General features: G+C 42.5%; 1 protein-coding gene across 2 annotated transcripts in view; it reads left to right on the forward strand.

Annotated features, from left to right (window-relative positions):
- The window catches only part of DMTF1 (cyclin D binding myb like transcription factor 1), a 75,720-nt gene that overhangs the window by 50,363 nt on the left and 3,843 nt on the right, over positions 1-21,514 (forward strand). For both annotated transcript variants that reach the window (XM_060257938.1, XM_060257939.1), the window contains exons 11-15: positions 5,641-5,792; positions 8,534-8,749; positions 14,463-14,548; positions 17,831-17,989; positions 20,723-21,097. In XM_060257938.1, the coding sequence (XP_060113921.1) occupies positions 5,641-5,792; positions 8,534-8,749; positions 14,463-14,548; positions 17,831-17,989; positions 20,723-21,097 (988 nt within the window). The remainder of the gene's footprint in view (positions 1-5,640; positions 5,793-8,533; positions 8,750-14,462; positions 14,549-17,830; positions 17,990-20,722; positions 21,098-21,514) is intronic.

The following is a 21,514-nucleotide window of genomic DNA, read 5'->3' on the forward strand; positions in this document are numbered from 1 at the left end:
TGTGGGGAAGGGAGAGATGCAAAGGCAAAATTTCCTCAGGGTCCCTTATACGTACTTTGGATGCATGTTAGAAAACACAACCAACAATGACTGTTGTGTTGTCATTCCCAAATATCTCATAGGAATATTTCTTATGTCTCAGTTATTGTGTGTTATTAGTAAGAAGCAGCTCTCTGAATTGTGCTTCGAAGCAGACCAGTAGCCAGTGATGTGTTGTTTTTTTTAAACTGACCAGATACAGTCCCAATAATTTGTACCAGTGAGCAGACTAGCAACCACATTTTGGACCCCTTTTCAGTTCTGTTATTTCCTGTCTAGCACTTACACACACACACTTTATATAAACAAACATAGAAAAACAAACACAGGTAGGATATGATAAAAATACCACAGTGGTTCATTTATACATAAACAATTGTATTTGGTCCGACAAGAGCATAAAAATCAATAAGTGAAAGAAGCTATCAATATTATCTAATAAATTGTAACTAGTAACATTTTTCTATCAAATTGCTAAACAGGTCTTACATTGTTAAGTGCAAATTACTTACTGTACATACTTTTAATTTTGGTCTGGTCTACATATAAATACATTAACATTCCTACCATTTCTGACATTTCTAATGCTTCTAACGTTGGGTCATTGTAGGCACAAACATTTCAAACATAAGCTACTCAGTTCTGCCTCTTAATCTTTTTGGACTTTATCGTTTTATCCTTTTTTAAGCTTTAAAGCTTTGCAGCCTAATTTTGATCAATATATGTAAAAAATACATTCCATTTTTATTGAAATTCAGATTCTGGTCTATTATGCAAGTAGGATGTTAGCTTTGCCATGGTGATATAATCAGTTAGTTTATTTTTCCAGTCAATCAATTCAGGGCATGTTTCAGCTTTCCATGTTTCAGCAAATAACCACTCTTGCCACTGTCACCATATATTTAAATAGTTCATTATGACATTTTGATACATTAGATGGTACTGTGTTCAATAACATTTTTTGGATTCATTGGGAAGTTGACTTTAAATTACTTTGGTATTTCTTTGTGGATCTTTATCCAATATTTTTAGCTTTGTTACAAGACCACCACATATGGTAGAAGGTTGGATCTGTACTCTTGCATTTCCAACATCTGACATTATGGTTCTTGTTTGCTTTTGCAATTTCTTTGGGTGTGATGTACCATCTGAAGAACATTTTATACCAATTCTCCCTTAGCGTTTGAGATTCAGTGAACTTGATTTCTTTTGTCCATAAATGTTCCCACTGGCTCATAGGGATATTTTCTCCAAAGTGCTTCATCCATTTGATCATACAATCCTTCACTCGCTGCGCTTCTGTTTCGTAGGGCAACAACATTTTATATATTTTTTTCTAATAGATGCTTTAGAGCATCTGTAATCAATTGTTCATAAGCCATTTTCTGTCTTAGATGGCCTCCTTTTGCTAGTAATTCTTTGTATTTAGATGCCATTTGATATGTCAGCCATTGATTATTCTTTCCTTCGTTTTGTATATCTTGCCAAGATTTTATTCTTCCATGTCTTATCATAGACTAAGAGGTCATTTTTTCCTGGTACTTGCATCACAATAGACATTGATTGGTGATGTAGGTGGGCGTATTCTGTTTTTACATTGAAACCATATTCTCAGTAATCCATCTCTCACTGTATGGCTACCATCTTGCTTTTAAATAGCTTTTAATGACTTCTTGATCCATAAGTAATTGTGAATTCCTTCCTTAACATCAGCTATTTCCAGTTTAATATTCCTCTCATTTGGGTTTATAATCCATTCTGAAATCCAAACTAGTGCTGCTGCTTGACATATAATCTGATATTTGGTACTGTCAAACCTCCTCTCTTTTTCTCATCTTGCATTATTTTGAACCGTGCTGTTGGCTTTTTTCCCATTCCATATTAAGTTGTTTACGCTTTTCTGCCAGTTTTTAGCACTTTTTCTTCTATGTCAGTTGGTTGCATTTGAAACAAGAAGGTCAGTTTTGGTAAGACAGCACCAGATCCAGTCCTGCACCCTGTGGTACTCCACTGAGAAAACTGCCCATTGATGCTCACTCTCTGTTTCCTGTTAATTAAGCAGTTTTTTAATCCACACGAGGACTTGCCCTCTTATCCTATGACTACGTAGTTTACTTAGGAGCCTTTGATGAGGAACTTTATCAAAGGCTTCCTGGAAGTCTAAGTAAACAACATCTATTGTTCACATATTTATTCACCCCTCAAAGAACTCTAACAGGTTAGTGAGACAAAGATCTGTTACAGAATGCATGCTGATTCTTCTTCAATGGCTTTTGTTCATCTATATATCTATTAATGCTATCATTTATAACAGATTCCACCAACTTACCGTTATTGATGTTAAATTGACTGGCCTGTAATTTCCCGGATATCCTCTGAAACCTTTTTTAAAGATGGGGCTACATTAGTTGCCTTTCAGTCCTCAGGGATGGAGACAGATTTTAATGAAGGATTACACATTTTTGTTAGGAAATCCACAAGTTCACATTTGAGTTCTTTCAGAACTCTTGGATCTTTGCCATCTGGGCCTGATGATCTCTCAGTTTTTAATTTTAATTTGTGCAGAGTGGTAAAGCTGCAGTACTGCAGTCAGAGCTCTCTGCTCACGACCTGAGTTTGATCCTGGCGGAAGCTGGGTTCAGGTAGCTGGCTCAAGGTTGACTGAGCCTTCCATCCTTCTGAGGTCAGTAAAATGAGTACTCAGCTTGCTGGGGGGAAAGTGTAGATGACTAGGGAAGGCAATGGCAAACCACCCTGTAAAGTCTGATGTGAAAATGTTGTGAAAGCATAGAGTTGGAAACGACTGGTGCTTGCACAGGGGACTACCTTTACCTTTTACATAGGATCTCCTCTCTCATCACCCCAATTCAATTAAAGTCTTTCACCACTCCGCCTGAAATTGGAGTGGGCAAGTACCTCCCATCTTCCACAGGGAAGATAGAGGGAAATAAACCATTCAGTTTCTCTGCCATTTCCCTGTCATCCTTTAGTAATTCTTCTAACCCTTGGGCATCCAAGAGTCCCTCTGCCTGTCTGATTTTCTACTACTAATGTATTTGAAAAAATGGTTATTGTTGATCTTGATGTTTTTTGTGGTATGTTCTTCATAGCCTCTTTTTGCGTGTCTGATCACCGACCTGCACTTTGTTGCCACTGCCTGAGCTCCCTGTTATTTACCTTGGACTAGCCTTCCACTGCTTCTTACCTTTTACTGCTTCGGTCACTTCGTTCGTTAGCCATGCAGGCTGTTTTTGTACCTCTTTGTAAGCTTGCAGTATACATTTTATCTGAGCTTCCAGGATTGTAGTTTTAAATAGTCTCTAAGCTTCCCAAAGGGATTTGACCCTGCTTAACCTTCCTTTTAGTTTCTTCTGTACAGTCCCCCTCATTGAGAACAGTTACCCCTTCTAAAGTTAAAAGCGGTTGTGTTGGTCTTTTTGGGCAAGCCCCTATTAACATAAATGTTGGACTTAATAACATTATGGTCACTGTTCCCAACCATGCTGTCACTTAGGACCAAGGCCAGGATTGCCTCTCCCCTGGTAGGTTCTGTGGCCATTTGCTGCATGATGCAGTCAGTGGGAGTATCTAGGAACCCAGCCTTTCTCTTGACTTAAACACATATTGACCCAAGCAATGCGTGGGTAGTTAAATCACCTATTGGAAGGAAAGGAAAGGTCCCTTGTGCAAGCACCAGTCGTTTCAGACTCTGGGGTGACATTGCTGTCACGTTTTCATGGCAGACTTTTTACGGGGTGGTTTGCCATTGCCTTCCCCAAAAATTACCTATTAAGACACAGTTATTTTGTCTAGCTGCTTTCTTTAATACTTATGCTATTTTTAAAGCATCTTCTAACCTTTGATCTGGTGGAACTCCCAGAGTTCCTTTTGGGCACACAGTTTCCACCTATAGTGTTTCTGCAAGCAAATCTGTTTATCTTGCATTCTCAGTCTCACTGAACTGTATATCGCCCTGTCTGATGCACAGAATCACGCCACCTCTGACCCTTCCCTCCCTGTCCTTTCAATATAATTTATATCCAGGATCCCACTGATTTTCCTCATCTCACAAAGTTTCTGAAATGCCAACAGTGTCTACGTTTTCCTCTAACCCTAAGCATCTCGAGCCCCCCCTCCCCCCATTTTACCTTGGACATGTCTAGTGTTTGTATATAAGCATCTCTAATTCCCCAGACATGTTAGGACTTCAGCTTTCCTCCTGTGGCCTTGCCAGGCAGTCATTATTGTCTGTCACCCCCTCAGTGGCAGCCCTAATCCGTTTCTCTGTAGAACAGTAACAGCCACCCCTTCGTCCCTTTGAGATGAGGCAACATGAACCAGAGACATTTCACCTCCTGTAGGCGTCAAAAACCACTCTGCCACCTTTTTGTTTTTAAGCGCCAGCAGCCTGGTTCCTTCTTGGGACAAGCGGAGGCTATCTTTTTTTGTACTGGCCCTGCTTGTTCCAAAAAGCATCCCAGTGGCTAACAAACTTAAACCATTCCTCCCTACCTCATTGTCTTATCCACACCTTCCTGATTTGGGCCTGCCTAGCTGGCCCTGCACATGGAACAGATAGCACTTCTGAGAAGGCTACTTTGGAGGTCCTGGTTTTGAGTCTCTTGCCTAGCAGCCTAAATTTTTCCTCCAGGACCACAAGACTACATTTCCCCACATTGTTGGTGCTAACATGTATCATGACCACTGGCTCCTCAACACTATTATCTACCAGCCTATCTAGACCACACCTAATGTCTGCTACCTTTGCATTAGTCTGCCAAGTCACCATGTGGTCAGTATGTAGGTTTGCCCACCCATCTATCTACATACCAAAGGATCAAATCACCAAGTACCAAGAGCCTCCCTCCCTCTCTACCCAGGGATGGTTTCTTGGTGTAAAAGCATACCTGCTCACCAACTGTAGAAGGTGTCCCTTTTGAGGAAGATTCCCCCTTTCATTAGCACGGTGCCCTGTTTCCCTTTGACCCTCATTTTCCCTGATAGCAGCAGGGCTGGACACAAATCCCTGAGAGTCTTATCCGTGTGCCTAATTAACTATCTCTGCTTCTCCAAGTCAGTCATCTTGGCTTCAAGAGTACATACTCATTTCCTGAGAACCAGGAGAACCCATGACTTCTGTCCACTTGGCTTGGCAGATAGCCATGCATGTTACACTCAGTGCAATACACTGGATAGCCCCCAACCCCTGCTGGCATTCTATCTTGATTTTTTTCTCATCCCCGTTTATGTGGATTTGTTAGTCTGCTTACCCAGTTAGGGGTGTGAAGAGGCTAGTGCCCTGGCTTCCTCACCCTGCTGCTGAACTTGCATGTCTGGTAAACTTGCCCATTTATTCCCGTGTTACAGACACTTTGTCACTGGCTCTGATACACTTCAGCACTGCAGCAGAGCCTGCTACCTTGCAGAGCTGAGTCAGCTAGTAGTTACTCTTGAGAACACTTGGGTTTTTTCCTTTTTCTTCTTTTTTGTGTTTTTGAGAACTACTGTCTGTTATTTGACATTAAATGTGGTGAAAACAAGATTCTTCTAGCATCAGAACTGAGCTTTTCTCATATCTTTTTCTCTGTATCATCCTGTCAGAATAGCAGAGCTAGAAGTGTCTGATGAAAATGATGTCAACTGGGATCTGCTGGCTGAGGGCTGGAGCAGTGTACGCTCACCCCAGTGGCTTCGCAGTAAATGGTGGACAATTAAGAGACAGATTGCAAACCACAAAGATGTTACCTTTCCCGGTAAAGTGTTGACTGTTACATACACTCTTTCCTTAACTGTTTGGATAATCTCCCTCACTCTTCAAATCCTGAATAACTAAAGAGGCTGAAAATCCAAAGAGAGGGAAAAGAAAATCTGGATTTATGAGATCATATATTCAGTGGTATTATTTCTGATAAATTCTGAATATTCCTGGTAGGTCACTAGGTTAAATTCTCTGAGTTTTGGCTGTTCATCAGCAGTCTGCTTTCATAAGAGCAAACACTTATCTAGCCATCATACAAAATACTAAAACCAATAATGTTGATTTAATAGAAATTTCTGTGGAATGTTATAAACGGCTGTGTTCAGAGGTTCAGTCTACATTATTAATCATTTCATCTAATATTTGTATTACGTGATGTCTCAATACAGGCTTGCGGCAAGTAGGCCCAAATTTTTAAATGGTCACGAGGCGCTTCAGTGCTCTTCTCACAGTACGTATCCACAGTGTTCCACAGCACACTGAATAGAAACAACAGCTTGTCACAAGAGGTGCTTCTATACTCTCCTCACTATATGCAGTATAACTAGATGAAGAAAAAGACTTATTTATTACTTCACATTTCTATCTTGCCCTTCCCAAATGGGCCCAGGGCAGGTCACATCAAGAGTAAAACAGTTACGTTAGTTCTAAGCAGCTAGATAAAACATAAACTCAGACAACTCATTTACTAATTAAAAATTCAATAATTATGATTTCAGATGGCATCCATTTCAGAAACCTGGTCCTTGGCTGAACAATAAATAGATGTAATATTTCAGATTGGGCCAGCATGTGGAAGGGAGGCCATATTGATGTTCAGTGACGTCCACCGTCTCAACTAAAGGTCTGCAGAATTGCAAGAGGCTCTGCAGGGCCCAAATCTCTAGTGTTCCACCAGGCAGGCCCCAAGATCGAAAAAATCCTGGCCCTAGTTGAGGCTAAGTGGACATCCTTTGGGCCAGGGACAAACCAGGAGAAAGTGCTCAGCAGAGCATAAGGTTCTTCAGGGGGGGGGTATTTGTGGAGAGGCGGTCCCTTGAGTCACAGGCTGTTAAAGGCTTTAAGGGTTAGCACCATCACCTTGAATCAGATCTGGGACTCAATTGGGACTCAATTGGCAATTGGAGAACGTTCAAGGCAAACCCGAGTAGAGTGGACTGCAGCAATCTAGTCTGGAGGTGACCATTGCATGAGTCACTGTGGAGAGATCCTGAGTGGAGGGGTAAGGAGTCAGTTGCCTGACCTTCCGGCAACAGTAAAAGGAAAAGGTGCTCTCCTTGCAGTCTGAAAATATAACTTGTCAGAAAGCATCTTGCTTCTGGAGAATCAATGTGCCTCCAGATGAATTGCATGTTTCTTTGTCTCTTCTTCAAAAGCACAGCCAGAATATCTCCAGACACAAAGCTCCAAGTTATTTTTAGCTCCCATACCCTGTATCTAATCACCTCTTACCCCATACTGAAAGTGCAATTGTTAATCAATAACCATGACAATAGCCTTCTCTCTGTTTTTCCTATCTTGACAAGGAAGTTCTTGCCTAGCATTGCACTATTATGTGTCAAGGCTTGTCTAATTGCTAACAGGTGTTAGCCTTAGAGTACATAATCTTAAAAGGTCAAAACTGTTATTACAAAGCTAGTTCCACACAGTAATATGGAGATATTCTGGTTGCACTTTTGAAGAAGAGACAAAAAATGTGTCATTTATCTGGAGGCACATCAATACCAGATGCTCTAGGAGCAAGATGTTTTCCAAGAAGTTACATTTTTGGACTGTGAGGTGAGCACCAAAGCAGATTTTAACTGGATTTCCAAGAATAAGTCTTTCTCCATCTAGTCATACTGTATATAGTGAGGAGAACGTTGAATCACCTCTTATGAAGTTGCTTTTTCCTATTCAGTTACTTATTTGTACTGTGAGGAGAGCACTGAAGTGCCTCTTGACCATTTAAAAATTCGGGTTTATTTGCCGCAAGCTTGTACTGAAATGTTACGTAATATAAATGTTATATGAACTTCTGAATAATGTAGACTGAACTTCTGAACACAGCAATTTATAACATTCCACAGAAATGATTGGTTTTCGTATATTGTATGAATATTAGGTAAGTAATTGTTTGCTCAGTGATCTTTTCCGTTGTTACAGTATCTCTACCCCGAGAGTCCCCTCTTGTTGTTTTGCTGCTTGCATAAGAGGCCTCAACCAGGCCTCCACCTTATGAAAGGAGTTTTGTTTTGGAGAACAGCACTGTTTCCAGTGTCATCAGGCAAAGCTTCCCCACCTATCTGGAAAAGTGACAGATAATGAACAAGAAAACTGCATCAATGAACATATTTTGAAGTTAAAGAATTATTTTATATTTTCTCATCAGAATATCTTCAGAACTTTTATCCTGGATGTGTTGTTCAAGGATGTTGTTTGGGGATGGGCAGAAACATAACAAACTCTCTACTGCAAATAAAGCTGCTTGTTCCAAGTGTGTTTGTTGGTGCAGCAGCAACCTTTGGGAATTATCTGCAGTTTGGGATGAGTGTAAGGAGAAAGAATAGAAGAGTGCTCCATTAGCATTTATGTAGTGCTTCAGAATGTCGAGAGTGCTTCACATGAACAGCTATCTGTTGTTACAGTGGTTCCTTGTATTTTATTTGGTGGGGAGAAAGAGAACAGGCTACCTTGTCTGTTTGTTTTCTTTGCTTGCTTTCAGCAACATGTTTGAGTAAGCTCCCTCCCCTTCAGTTCTTATAAAAGGTCTGAAGCAGCTTCATGAGAGCCAGAAAACCACTTTGGGGCACCAGCTTTCTGAGAACAAATCTTTACCTGGCCTGCCCAACTCTCATCCTGCTTCTGGGGTTCAGCATGTCCAGATTCGAGTGGCTCGCTTGGATGAGAATTCCAGCAGCTCGCCAAGCCCCATGGCAGCATTGCAGATCCCAGTCCAGATTACTCATGTCTGTAAGTAGCTGAAACTCACAGCTTTGCTTTCCCAGTTGGTTCCCAAGTGGGAAAACTTGGCATGTATATATATGTGCATGCATCTCGTTTCCTGTACTTCTCAGTTGGATGTATTTCACACAGCCAGCAGCAGGTCAAGCCCCCAGGGGTTCTACACAGTTGTGGCAACTATAAGTATATTCACAAAAATATGAGTTACAACTGGCTTGTAGAGGCCCGGATTAAATAGGAGATACCTCATGGTAAAGTGGCTGTTAATCTTTGGGTTCCTTCACTCCTGGTCTTCAGGCAGTTGTTACCCATAGGATTACAGCAGGTCACATAGAGCATCAATGTTACCAGTCAAGGTCACCTGTGGAGCTTCATGGCAGAGTGGGGATTTCAACCTGGATCCTAGGATAAACCACTGCTTCACCCTGACATTAGTGATTCTCTAGCAGAGTAGACGGTGCTGGCACAGTGTCTAAAGTCACCCTAACCAGACAGGAAGAAATTCTTACATAATTTCACCAAGAGCAGCATGGGAACAAGACACAGAATGGTGACAAACATTTTGCCCATCAGTAACATAGGTAGTGACGCCATGACTCTTAAAATCAGACCTGCCCTTAAAAACAAATATTTTTTCTACTCATTAACTGTGCTGTCCTTTTAGAACAAAGTAGGAGTCAAGTATCATCTTTAAGACCAACAAAGTTTTATTCAGAATGTAAGCTTTCGTGTGCATGCACACTTCTTCATATGCCTCGTCTGAAGAAGTGTGCATGCACATGAAAGCTTACATTCTGAATAAAACTCTGTTGATCTTAAAGGTGCTACTTGATGCCTACTTTGATCTTGGCAGTTACTATTCCAAGTGCCAGCTACTGTTTTTCAGCTTAAGAGCATTGCATCTGCATCAGCATTCTGCACAGTCAGTAGGGGGAGGTGATAGTGATGTGGTTTTGCTGTTGTCACAGGGGCCAGACAAACAGCATTTTGCACAGCCAATTTCTACCAGAAACAGGAAGAGCCAGTGGGTGCTGGTCTACATTGTGTTTGGAAATTTGTAATAACAGCAGATCCAGAGAAGGCTCACCACACATTATGTATATTCATCTTAATTCTGGCTGCACTGATGGAACTAAAACAAAGAGAGTGGAATCAAAACATGGCTAGAGAAGCTTGCGCTCAAACCTGAAAGAGAACTTAATTGGTACAATCTAATTCACTTGGATTAGCTTGACAAATGTTTCCTTTGAGATATATTGAACTTATCATGGTTTGTTTTTATCAGTGGTTTGGAAGATATAGAAGAAGACTGCAGATTTATACCCCGCCCTTCTCTCTGAATCAGAGACTCAGAGCAGCTTACAATCTCCTATATCTTCTCCCTCCACAACAGACACTTTGTAAAGTGGGTGGGGCTGAGAGGGCTCTCACAGCAGCTGCCCTTTCAAGGACAACTCCTGCAATAGTTATGGCTAACCCAAAGCTATTCCAGCAGGTGCAAGTGGAGGAGTGGGAAATCAAATCCGGTTCTCCCACATAAGAATCCGCACACTTAAGCACTACACCAAACGGGCTCTCTAGAGATAAATTAATGGAGGATGTCGGTCAATGGCTATTAGCCATGGTGACTGAGGGGAATCTCCACATACAGAGGCATTCATCTTTTGAATCCCAGAGTCAGGAGGCAACATCAAGGACGGCCTCAGTCTCTCCCCTGTTGTTGGCCCTCCTGAGGAACTGGTTGGCCAGTATGTAAGACAGGATGCTGGACTACGTGGTCTGATCCAGCAGGACTCTTCTTATGTTCTAAAGCAGGGGTGTCAAACATGCGGCCCAAGGGTCTGATCATGCCCCCCAGAGAGCTCTTATCAGGCCTGTGAGCAACTCACTGTCATCTGCTTCCTTCTCTCTCTCTTGTTTCCTTCTGCATCACAGCTTGCTTTGTCAGGCTTGCTCAATCACACAGGAGCTTCAGAGCAAAACCTCTATTTTCTCCATTGGTTGACCAGCGCATGAAGCAATTTATGTACAAAAATTCACAGTGCCCAGCCATTTCATGTTTTCCCCTAAGTCTCAGGCTCAAAGCATTGGCCATGAGATTTCTGTAATAAATGTCAATAAATCAAAAGGAGATTTTGTAACTTACAGACACACACCTGAACAACACCTGAACAGCATACTCAAGATTGCTACAGCAGAGAAATTGTCTCCAGATTTTGATGCAATAATTCAGAGCAAGAGGTGTCAGTTAAGAAACTGCTAAGCAAAATATTGCAAGAGTGCTAATCTTTTAAGCATATTTTATTTTAAGTTTTTAAAAAAATGTTTAATTTTATTTTGTGTTCTTTATAAGGTTTATATCTCTGCTACCTGGCATTACATTTTATGACACACCTGGCCTGGCCTGACAAGGTCTCGTTTATGTCAGATCTGGCCCTTGTTAACAAATGAGTTGGACACCCCTGTAAACATTATGCCTTGGGCAGGGCAGATGTAACTTTTTAATAAAGGCTTCCTCAATCCTTAAGATATTCTCAGCTCCCCAAATCAGGTCTTCCCAAGTTTCCAGTGGAGATATCCATTTTGAGTGTCACAATCACATGAGAGAATTCTCCATCTGAGGCAGAAGACATCTTGGGCGTTTCCCACCATCCAGTCAGGGAGGCAGAATATCAGTTTTCTTCTTGTGCGCAGTGGGAGCACCCATTCCTCAGTTCCTTTCCTGCCTTGATAAGGAGAGCATCATTGTAGGCTTAGCCTTCTAGTTCATATTTGTTTGTATTTGATCTCTTTCATGGTCCCTGTGCAGTCCCACACTTGGACTTGGGCCCATGCATGAACAGAGAACTGCAGTAGCAGTGTCCGTGGTTTTTTGGTGGGCTTTTTCCTCTGCTCTAGGGAGCAGGCAGCTACTGAGCATGCCTAGAGCTGAGGAGAAAGCTCTGCCCCCGCTCAGTTTCTTCTTTACCACCACCCTGACTAGATGTCACTGCATTGTCTCCTTCTTTTCTTACCTCAGTGTTTTTCCTTCAAATTCATCGTCTTTCTCTTTTTTGTAGACTTCCTCACCTAAAAAGAGGACCTTAGTGAGTTTCTATTTTCAATGTTGACTCAGCCTTCCATCCTTCTGAGATTGGTAAAATGAATACCCAGCTCTCTGGGGGTAAAGTGTAGACGACTGGAGAAGGCAATGGGAAACCATCTCATAACAAAAAGTCTGCCAAGAAAATGTCATGATGTGTTATCACCCCATGGGTCGGTAACAACTTGGTGCTTGCACAGGGGACTAACTTTACCTTTTTATGAGACTGTTGGCATGAGGGAAGCTTTGACAGAGCACAAATCCAGGGCTTTTAGCTGCTTCTACTGTATACTCAACAATTCAAGTTACAAAGACTGCTTTCCCTTGGGGACACTGTAACCCTCAATTCCAAAAATGTTGTAAAGTCCCAACCCCCCCCCCCCCCATCTATAGTTTTAAATTATGAGAAAAAAAATTGTTTTCTCTGTTTGCTCCACCTTTCTTTAAAATGAGCCACCTGGTGGGAAGGATGGGATATAAATCACAAATAAATAAAATGGAGATAATAGATGTTGGTCCATCTATTTAAACATGGGAACAATGCTAAGCTCATTTTTTCAATATTTGTTAAGGTCAACAGAACTCCCAACATGATTATACATAGTGCTTTCATGTTCAAGCCAAGTCTGTTTGGGCCAGATTGACCCCATTGTCCCTTTTGATGAAACTCAAAATTTAAAAAAAGAAAGGCAGTGGGGAGGGGAGAGAGGGACTTTAGGGCATTACAGTTTACTGAGGAGAAGGCATAAGGAGGTTGGTGCCTGTATAAAGCTTTAAATGGGTAAATCATCCCCCCCAACTCTAGCGTAAAAACACCCCCAATTCCTTGGGAGGGTTAAAAAGAACGTTTAAAAGAAGAATAACCAATCAAATAAAGACAGATCACCAAAATCAGAATCAATACTATCAATGTCCAACAATAATTTAAGCTTAAAGGATCTTTGAAAAGAAGAACCCATCAATAGCAAACCGGTAATAACTGTAAACTTAATAATATTAGAAACGAAATTCCATTAACTGTATACATAAACCACTTCTGACATCAACACTAATACTATAAACAGAATGATTAAGGAAACCATCCAAATTCAACACTTACATGCATCAGAACAGAAACAAATGAACGGAGCCAGGAAAAATCAAAACACAGCCTATTATTCTGTACAGAACTTATTCAAGAAAATAGAAATAGGTGCTGATTGAAGGGGGGGAACTCCTCTTATATACCTTAAACCACAGTGTCAAAAGATATGAGAACTAATGTTTTGGGAGAACCCCAGTATTCACTTATGCAAGAGAAAATTACAGTTATTATAAGTCAGATACCAGAAGACAAAACAACCGTTAGTAGGCCCTAGGAAATGTTGACACTTTAGGCTAATTGGCACAGATGTTAACCTTTTGTGTTACTTCTAAAAATCACTGACACATAATGCTTGTACTAATCTCAGAGAATTCTGTTGAAATATTTCCACATTGTAAGGTTCTGTATTGTTGTCATTCCTAAACCTGAAAGGCCACAAGCTTAAATTTCTAGATATCATAAGAAATAAATTATACATAAACACACCAATGAAATTAATATGCTAAAAAAACCCCATTAGGCATCAAATTGTAGCAGAAGCAGAGAGTCATGGGGGTGGGGGGTACCTGGGAAACAACTATTCTTTTACATGAAAAGCCGTCCGCTCACGGACTCTGATTGTTTAGGAACATTCTGTTAGCAGGACAGATAATGTTTAAACCTTACAGTCAAACACCTATAATCAGAGTCTTGATTAGAATATAGCCCAACAAATGTATTCTTTGACCATTTAAACCAAACAAATGTATTCTTAGACCATTTAAGCATAAAAGCTGGGTATTCCTGTATATGTCTTTTTAATATAAAATCCATTCAATGCTGTGAGTAATCTATATCGGGGTGCTGAACTCATTTATTTGGAGCCAGATATGACATAAATGAGATCTGACATAAATGAGACCTTGTTGGGCAGTCCTAGGTGTGTCATAAAATGCAGAGATAAAAATTTTATAAAGGACACAAGCACAATTAAAGATGTGTTAAAAACTTAAAACATGCTTAAAAGATTAGCACTCTTGCAATGCTTGGCTTACTTAAAAATCTCTAACTGACACCATCTGTGGTGGTTGATAGACATGTGGCATGAGCTTGCAGAACAGAAGCTGCATGATGTAGCTGTTAAGTGTCACACTAGGATCTGAGAGTCCCAGATTTGAATCCCCACTCTGCCATGGAAACTTCATGGGTGACCTGAGGCTACTAACACTCTCGCCTCGTAACCCACCACATAGGGTTGTTGTGAGGATAAAATGGAGGGGAATTATGTTGTAAGCTTCTATGGGGGGTGGTCAGATATAGATAATAAAAATGCTTAAAATATTTTAAATATTTAAAAATGTCATTTGCACTACTGCCTACCTCATGCCTTGCCTCAGTAGCAACTGACCATTTAATCATTTTCTTTATGTGCAAACAATTAACTGCCCCCGCTACCTACTAGATCACTTGGAGAGTAACACCATCCTGCAGCACATATACCACAGGGCACCTTTGTTCTCTTGTTCATTAAATACCTACTCCTGTTTCTTTGTGTGTTTTCCCTCTTAATCCCTCAGCCTCTGCAGATTCCCCAGTTGCTTCTGTGGACTCAGAAACTATAACGCTGAACAGTGGAACGCTACAGACCTTTGAGATTCTGCCTGTAAGTACTGCAGAACCTGTCTAGTGAAGTCATGCTCAACTGATTTGTCCTTTGCTGTTCAGCATCTTCTTATGATGGTTTCATTGCCATCTGAGGAGAAATGTGTATCTGCAGTCTATAGTCATATGCTGTAAAGGGTTATAAAAAGTAGGACAATTAATTACTAGGGAGAACTTTGAAAGCTATTTAAAAAGATAAACTGTTATCATTTCATATCATTTACACTTAGGAGCACCTGATATGCAGAATTATTCCAGTCTTAACCTATTCAAAGCAATATATTTATATTGGAATAATTCCACACAGGGTTGCACTGTAAAGCCACACAGCTAATCCAAAGCCCCAGCAATTCTCTAAAAAAGGAAAAGAAAAAAACACACCATGTGGCATGAACTGACCTACACAGACACTATTAGATCCAGGACACAAATAGAAGTTCATGAAGTAATCAGCATGTGTGTCTTCAGGGTGCCCTGGAGACTTGGTGGTTAGGTTAGCACAGTTGCTCTTCTCCAGCTGGTTTCTTTTATTTATGGCTTTATAGTACGTTAGATGGCCCCACAGGCTTAGAGTTTGGAACGGAGTGTCCAAACTCAGTGTATATATATGCACATCAGAGTAATATCTGAAATAGGCTCTAGATTTAGCCTGTTTGCATATGTTACAATCCAAATATGTATCACAGGGCATAACCGTCTCCCCTGTTAGGATAGCCAAGGTCTTATTTATTGTGTTGCAGCAGACACACCCCAAGTTGTTCCTTCCAGGAAGGAAGTGGGAAGGAGGCAAGGGCAGCACAGCTTTTTTAGTGGGCTGCTGGCTTCTGCCGCCACAGTTTCGCCCCGGTTTCTCCACTGATCAGCTGATCGGTAGGAGGGGGAGTTGGCCTTTACAGAGCCTGGAAGACACTTCACAGCCCCTTCCCCAGACTTAACATTGTAAAAATGGAGGGAGGAGGTGCCGTGGGGGGGCAGCGAGGCTTCTAACAGGCCACAGCCCTGGGGTTGAGGATCCCTGCCTTACTGCAATCACCAAGTCATTGGTATAAGCAGACTTCCTGGATATCATCTCATGAACACCAGAGCTGTATAGACTGAAGGCCAAGTCCTGGGGTAGACAGTTACTCAGTTTCTTCTGCTTGCTGATTGAATATCCCATAATTATCCCATAATTCTATCACTCAGCATGTTATTTAGGAGTTGAAATAATGTTCTGCAGGGATAAACTTGTTAAAACTTGTACAGTAGACCATCCCTCTGGACTATGTCATAAGCAGCCGTCAGATTGACGAAAACTGCTGGTGTCTTTAGACCCTTCTGATACCTGGCCTCAGTGAAGGTTGTTAATCTGATAAACTGGTCTTCACAACTGCAATGGGGTCTAAATCCTACTTGTTCTATAGGGAGATATTTGTTAATTCTGCCACTGATTCTGTTCAGGATTAGGTTCTCAAGGAGTTTATAACAGGAGCTCAGAAGGGAAATAGACCTGGAACTTTCCATCAGGTGTTCTGGTTTTCCAGGTTTCAGAACAGTAACTATCTTTGCTTTTTTGAATTCCACTGGGTGTCTTCCTGTTCTCATGACGCCAGTGAGAAGCTTTGCAAGCCACTTCTTAGTGAGCATGGCATTGTAGATGAGGAACTCATTATGGATGCAGTCAAAGCCTGGTATCTTTTCACTCTTAATATCATAATCTGTCTTGGTAGTCTCATCAGCACTCAAATCCCCTGACAGATCGCAGTCTTCAGGGCTGGTGTGTCTCAAAATCTGGAGTTCTTTTTTTGATCCTGCTTGTAAAATCTTGGTCCTTTGGAGCTCTGGTTAGGGATACCAGTCAGGCAGCTGCCTGGTTTGATGTTCTCTGGACTTCATTGGAGCACAAGTGGGCTGGCACTTAGGTGCTTTGCTGCTGGAATGCTTGAAACCCAGTTTCACAGTTGCTCTGGTCTGTTTTGGTCTGCATGCAGCATTGAGTTCATGGAGTATTTCATCTACTACTTCTGGGTCTTTGCTGTTGAGGAAATTTTGATGCAGCCTCTTGCTCTGATTGCTCCAGCCTGGAATATACTCTTTCTGATATCCTTGAGGAATGTGCCTTGTGGCCATAGATATAACAGCTCCAACAAATTGGTGGTAGATATTATCTATAGAAATAGAGGTATCTTGGCAGGTTTCCAGAAGGTTGAGGAGAAAGATGGCTTGAGAGCCAGTGGTTAAGTGTGCGGACTCTTATCTGGGAGAACTGGGTTTGATTCCCCACTCCTCCACTTGCAGCTGCTAGAATGGCCTTGGGTTAACCATAGCTATCACAGGAGTTGTCCTTGAAAAGGGCAGCTGCTATGAGAGCCCTCTCAGCCCCACCCACCTCACAGGATGTTTGTTGTGGGGGGAAGAAGATATAGAATATTGTAAGCCGCTCTGAATCTCTGATTCAGAGAGAAGGGCGAGGTATAAATCTGCTGTTTCTTATTATTATTATTAGGAAGAAAATTACAGAGAGGCAACACACTTACTGAAAAGATGATGACCTCTTCCCTGATTAGCAGTGACAAGGGATGTTTGGAATCTGGCATTCTATTGTCACTGCTGAGCTTTTTCCTTAATCTCAAGAGCTAGTATAGTTTCCATGAAACTTAGCAGATGCTGGACTGATGTAGGCCTTGGTTGGAATCCCGGGGGAAGAGAAGCACATTTGTCCTTGTATAGACATGTTCTGGTGTCGTTTAAAAGCTGCACTCCATATTAGGACATTTGTACTTGAGAATGCTCCTGTAAGTCAATTTCACTAGCACTGTAGACCTTTTCCACCAAGCGCTCACTGGATAAGTGTCATACCCAATTGTAAGCATGTGTGCATCTGGTGGTTATTTCACTGAGAAACCAAATGGTAGTGATATGAATACTATAATAAAAGCTGCACTAGAAACCAGTTCCTTTGCAGTGAGAAAGTAATCTCTTATTTGCTCCAGAATGCCCATCCATTGTGGTCTGCCTCACAAGCCCTGCTCTTTGTGCCCCCACCTTCAGAGGTGACATGAGTGGCGACCAGAGACATGGCTTTTTCAGTAGAGGCACCTCCCTGGTGCAGTGTGCTTGTGGCTTATCTGGTGCCTACATTGCTTTTGTTTAGCTACAGGGAGAGAGGGCACTTCGTTGGTGGGACATAAATCATTATGAATATTTAGGGATTTTAAAAAAATGTATGGGACTTGGCTTCCTTCTGCCCAAGTCCTTTGGTGACTAAGCTGCTTTTCCTGACCTCCTTCTGCCCTTTTCTTAGTCTTTCCACCTCCAGCCTACGGGGACTCCAGGCACTTACTTACTACAAACAAGTTCCAGCCAGGGGCTGCCTTTGACGCTGACCACCAGCCCAGCCGTGACTTTAACAGCTGGGGTTGCCCCGGCCTCCCCAGACCAGATAATAGTGCACGCCTTGTCCGTATGTATTTTGCAAGGGGAAAGACCTGTGGAGGGAGGGATGGGCTCAGACCTAATTGTAGGTCAGCTGGAACCTTTCGAAACTTATTGGGTTTGGGGTTATTCCTGTACATTTTTTTCTGGTGGTCAGAAGCATTGATGATGACTTATTGCAACATGGGTCAATGCCATCACAAGTCAAAGTCAAAAATCCTTCAAAAAGAAACAAACTGGATTTAAAATGGCTTGACTGTGTCACGGATGCCATTCAGCAGCAACAGCAGCATTGTAGCGTGGATAGAAACGGGCCTTAAGATATCACTGTGTGCTTCCATATGGAGCTATGGATGATCTTGTTTCCACAGTTCACCACCACTCCTCTGGTTCTCCCTAAGAGGGACTGAGTTCCAACCAAGCTGCCACCTCCCACATAATCAGTAGGTGCACAGTTTTTCCCAGTTCTTCCCACCCTTTCCTACTTATGTGGTTTCTCCTCTGAGCAACCATCTGCACCTGTCCTCTTTAAGGTTCTTAACAGCCTTGAGTAAAAAATGCCCACCATCACCACTCACAGACCAGTATGCTGTTCATCGCCATGTTCTGTGATAAAGCAGGGATTCATACCCCAAACAGTCACTTATGTCCCCAGTACACATGGCACCTGCAGGCAACGCTCTCCGGTTAGCGGATATTAGATCGCTGGGGTCAAATATCTCTGCCTAGAAGCATGCATGTGAAAATTAAATGCCTGCTGTTCTTCCCGGATAGCAGTAGCTGTTAAGGGTGTGCAAAAAACCCCACCCCCAAACAGTATTTTTTGGTTTGGGTCTTTTGGACCCAAATAAATGTCAGTATTTCTGAAAAAATCCTGGGTTCAAATATCGGTATGGTATTCAGATCCAGGATTCTTCAGAAATCTCGACCTTTTTTTGGGTCCAATAGATCAAAGAAGAAAAATACCAATTAAAGTATTAGAAGCCAGCCTGACCCTGGGGCTGCCTTGGCTTCTTTTGCAGCTGCAGGAGAAGCTGGTCCCAGGGTCTGCATGTGGCAGGGAGGTCTCTCCGTTGCACGCAGACCTGGCTGGGAAGGCTTCTCCTGTGGCATGGTTTAAACCACACTGCAGAAGAAGCTTGCCCCAGAATCTGTGTGAGTGTAGAGGCAAGAGGGTCAGCTGGGGTGGTGAGTGCTGAGAGCTTCATGCTGCCTCAGATGGGGGTGGCTTAGGAATTCTAGTCCCCAGGGGGGCAGGGACCCCCCATTTGGGGGCTTCCCCTGACACCAGCCAATTGAGAGGTGGGGAGAAGACCTTGCCCCCAACAGTCCTCCATGGCCCCATGGGTATCTGCCCCTACCAGCCATGAATTCACAGCTTGAAGGGCAAGCACGTGCGGTGCCGGTTCTTTCTGAGCAGGGACCACTTGCTCTTGCTCTGCAAGCTGCAATCTCGGGGACTGCAGGGCAGGAGTGCACAGCGCCTGCTGTTTCCGAGTGGGGGCCACCTGCTCTTGCCCTCCAAGCCATGATTTTAAAGGTCCCTTTAAATGGTTGGGAAAAGAGCGTGTGTGTGTGCAGCATTAAGTTCTCAGCGTGATTGATGTCACTCTGCATGATGTCATCACGCTGAGGACTGCCCAACCCCCTCCCAGAACACTCCCCAAATCTCCCTGCTGGGGAGAAGTTGGGACCTGGCAACCCTAGGGTGGCTCCTCTTGCAGCTCAATTTCAACCAAACAGCAAGAGGAGCCCATTAGCCAGATGCGTATAGCAGATAAAGAAAAGGCTTTATTCGGGCTGGGTGGTAGCCAGTCAGATTCTCTTATCTGTTTTCAGCTTAAATAATACCATGTATTTTTTCTACATAGTTTATGCCAAATGCAAATAGCTATCTAGAAGTGAAAGCCAGTATTATAGTTACTGCCTAATTCAACTAATAAATTATTTTCAAATCCCTGCCACTTAACAAACCACTGCCATGTAGCTAATACAGAAGTGAAACTAAAATGATGAGAACAGAAGCTTGTTACAGAGACAAGCCTGAAATCTGAACCTTCCAAATCCACATTCATAACTTCCAATGAAATGGACCCAGTGAATTGAAACTCAGGGGCAAGTAGGAACTGGTAGCTTCCTTCCTTCTCATCAGTGCTGTGATTAAATGCATAGCTTGTCTACTTTCATGGCTGGTAGAGTAAGTCTGCCACGTTGTGTAGCTAGCTGGCTCCTTGGACCCCATGGTGTTCCATCATGCATTACCCCTTGCTTCATCTCTCTGCAAGCCAGAACTGGGGAACATGTACACAGGACAGAGCAGTAAGAAAACTCACAGTGGAGAGCTTGTAGTGCAGCAATGAAACATGACATGCAGAAGAATGAGGATCCATTGAAGATTTCCATCTCCTCCTGGGGAATAAATTGCAAAGCATCAGGAGATGACTTGCTGGTCCATTCATTTTCTTCCTCCTGCTGCTGTCTGTCTGTGAGTCAGGCTTTACCCACAGAAAGGGCAAGGGAAGAGAGGCTATCTATTTAACTTCATTCCTCCGTGCCACACCTTTTCCATCTCCACCTGTGGCTGGACCAAGGGCGAGGAGCTTCCACCTCACTCTGAGTCAGAGCATATAGTTGATGCTACAGGCATGTCAATAACTGAAGAAGAGCTCAAAGCTCTTAGTGCTGTGAGCCCCCTCCTCCCAAGGTGTCTTCGGTATACAGCCAAAGTAGGACTGAACCATTTTTTGTCTCTTTCTCACAGCCAGAACACTTGCTGAATACAACGGACAACGTCACAGTGCAGTGTCATGCACCAAGTGTCATAATTCGCACTGTTGCAGCAGAGGAAATTCCGCCTCCTGTAAGCCAGGCAGAACTTACCGTTGATTCAGAAATTCAGCCAGTCAACCTGGTGGACCCTACTACCTCTCTGGAAGCAGATGGTTTTCCTGATGGTCTCCCCCGGCCCAAGGTGGCTGATGAAGTGCAATCTACATACAACAAAGACAACCCCTCCAAATTTGTGGGTGGAAGTAGTGCTGAACTCATAAACAGGGTCACGGTGAGAGATGAAGAAGAGGTTTTGGATGCAGATCTCAAATGCCAGTCCCATTTTGCCAACAGTTATGTCTCAGAGGTAGGGGAAAACAATACCTTAGGGGGGGTATGCAAAAGATTCAGTTTGCTGTTGAGTGTGTGTTAAATAGCAGCTGTTAGTTCTGTTGCTTCAAAACGTTGTTCCACTTTGCAAGACATTTTTAGACACATACTTCAGATATTCTACCTGTGAATGAAACACTGGTGACACATTTAATGAAGTGAGATGGGGAGCTGTAACTGACTGCATCTCCTCTGAATATGCAGCCTCTGGGAGACCTGGGCTTGCATTTGTGGAGTGTGAACTGCCCTAAGGAAATGTTTAGAGTAACAGTACAGATGTGTGTAAAACTACTGCTGCACTTCAGGACTCTTTGTGTAAATGCTAATTGTGCAGTTTCTCATCTGAGAGATCATTAGGAGTTAACTTACCTGTGTCCTTTGCTTCCCTGCCATT

The sequence above is a fragment of the Heteronotia binoei genome, chromosome 17 (assembly GCF_032191835.1).
Source record: "Heteronotia binoei isolate CCM8104 ecotype False Entrance Well chromosome 17, APGP_CSIRO_Hbin_v1, whole genome shotgun sequence".
NCBI lineage: Eukaryota > Metazoa > Chordata > Lepidosauria > Squamata > Gekkonidae > Heteronotia > Heteronotia binoei.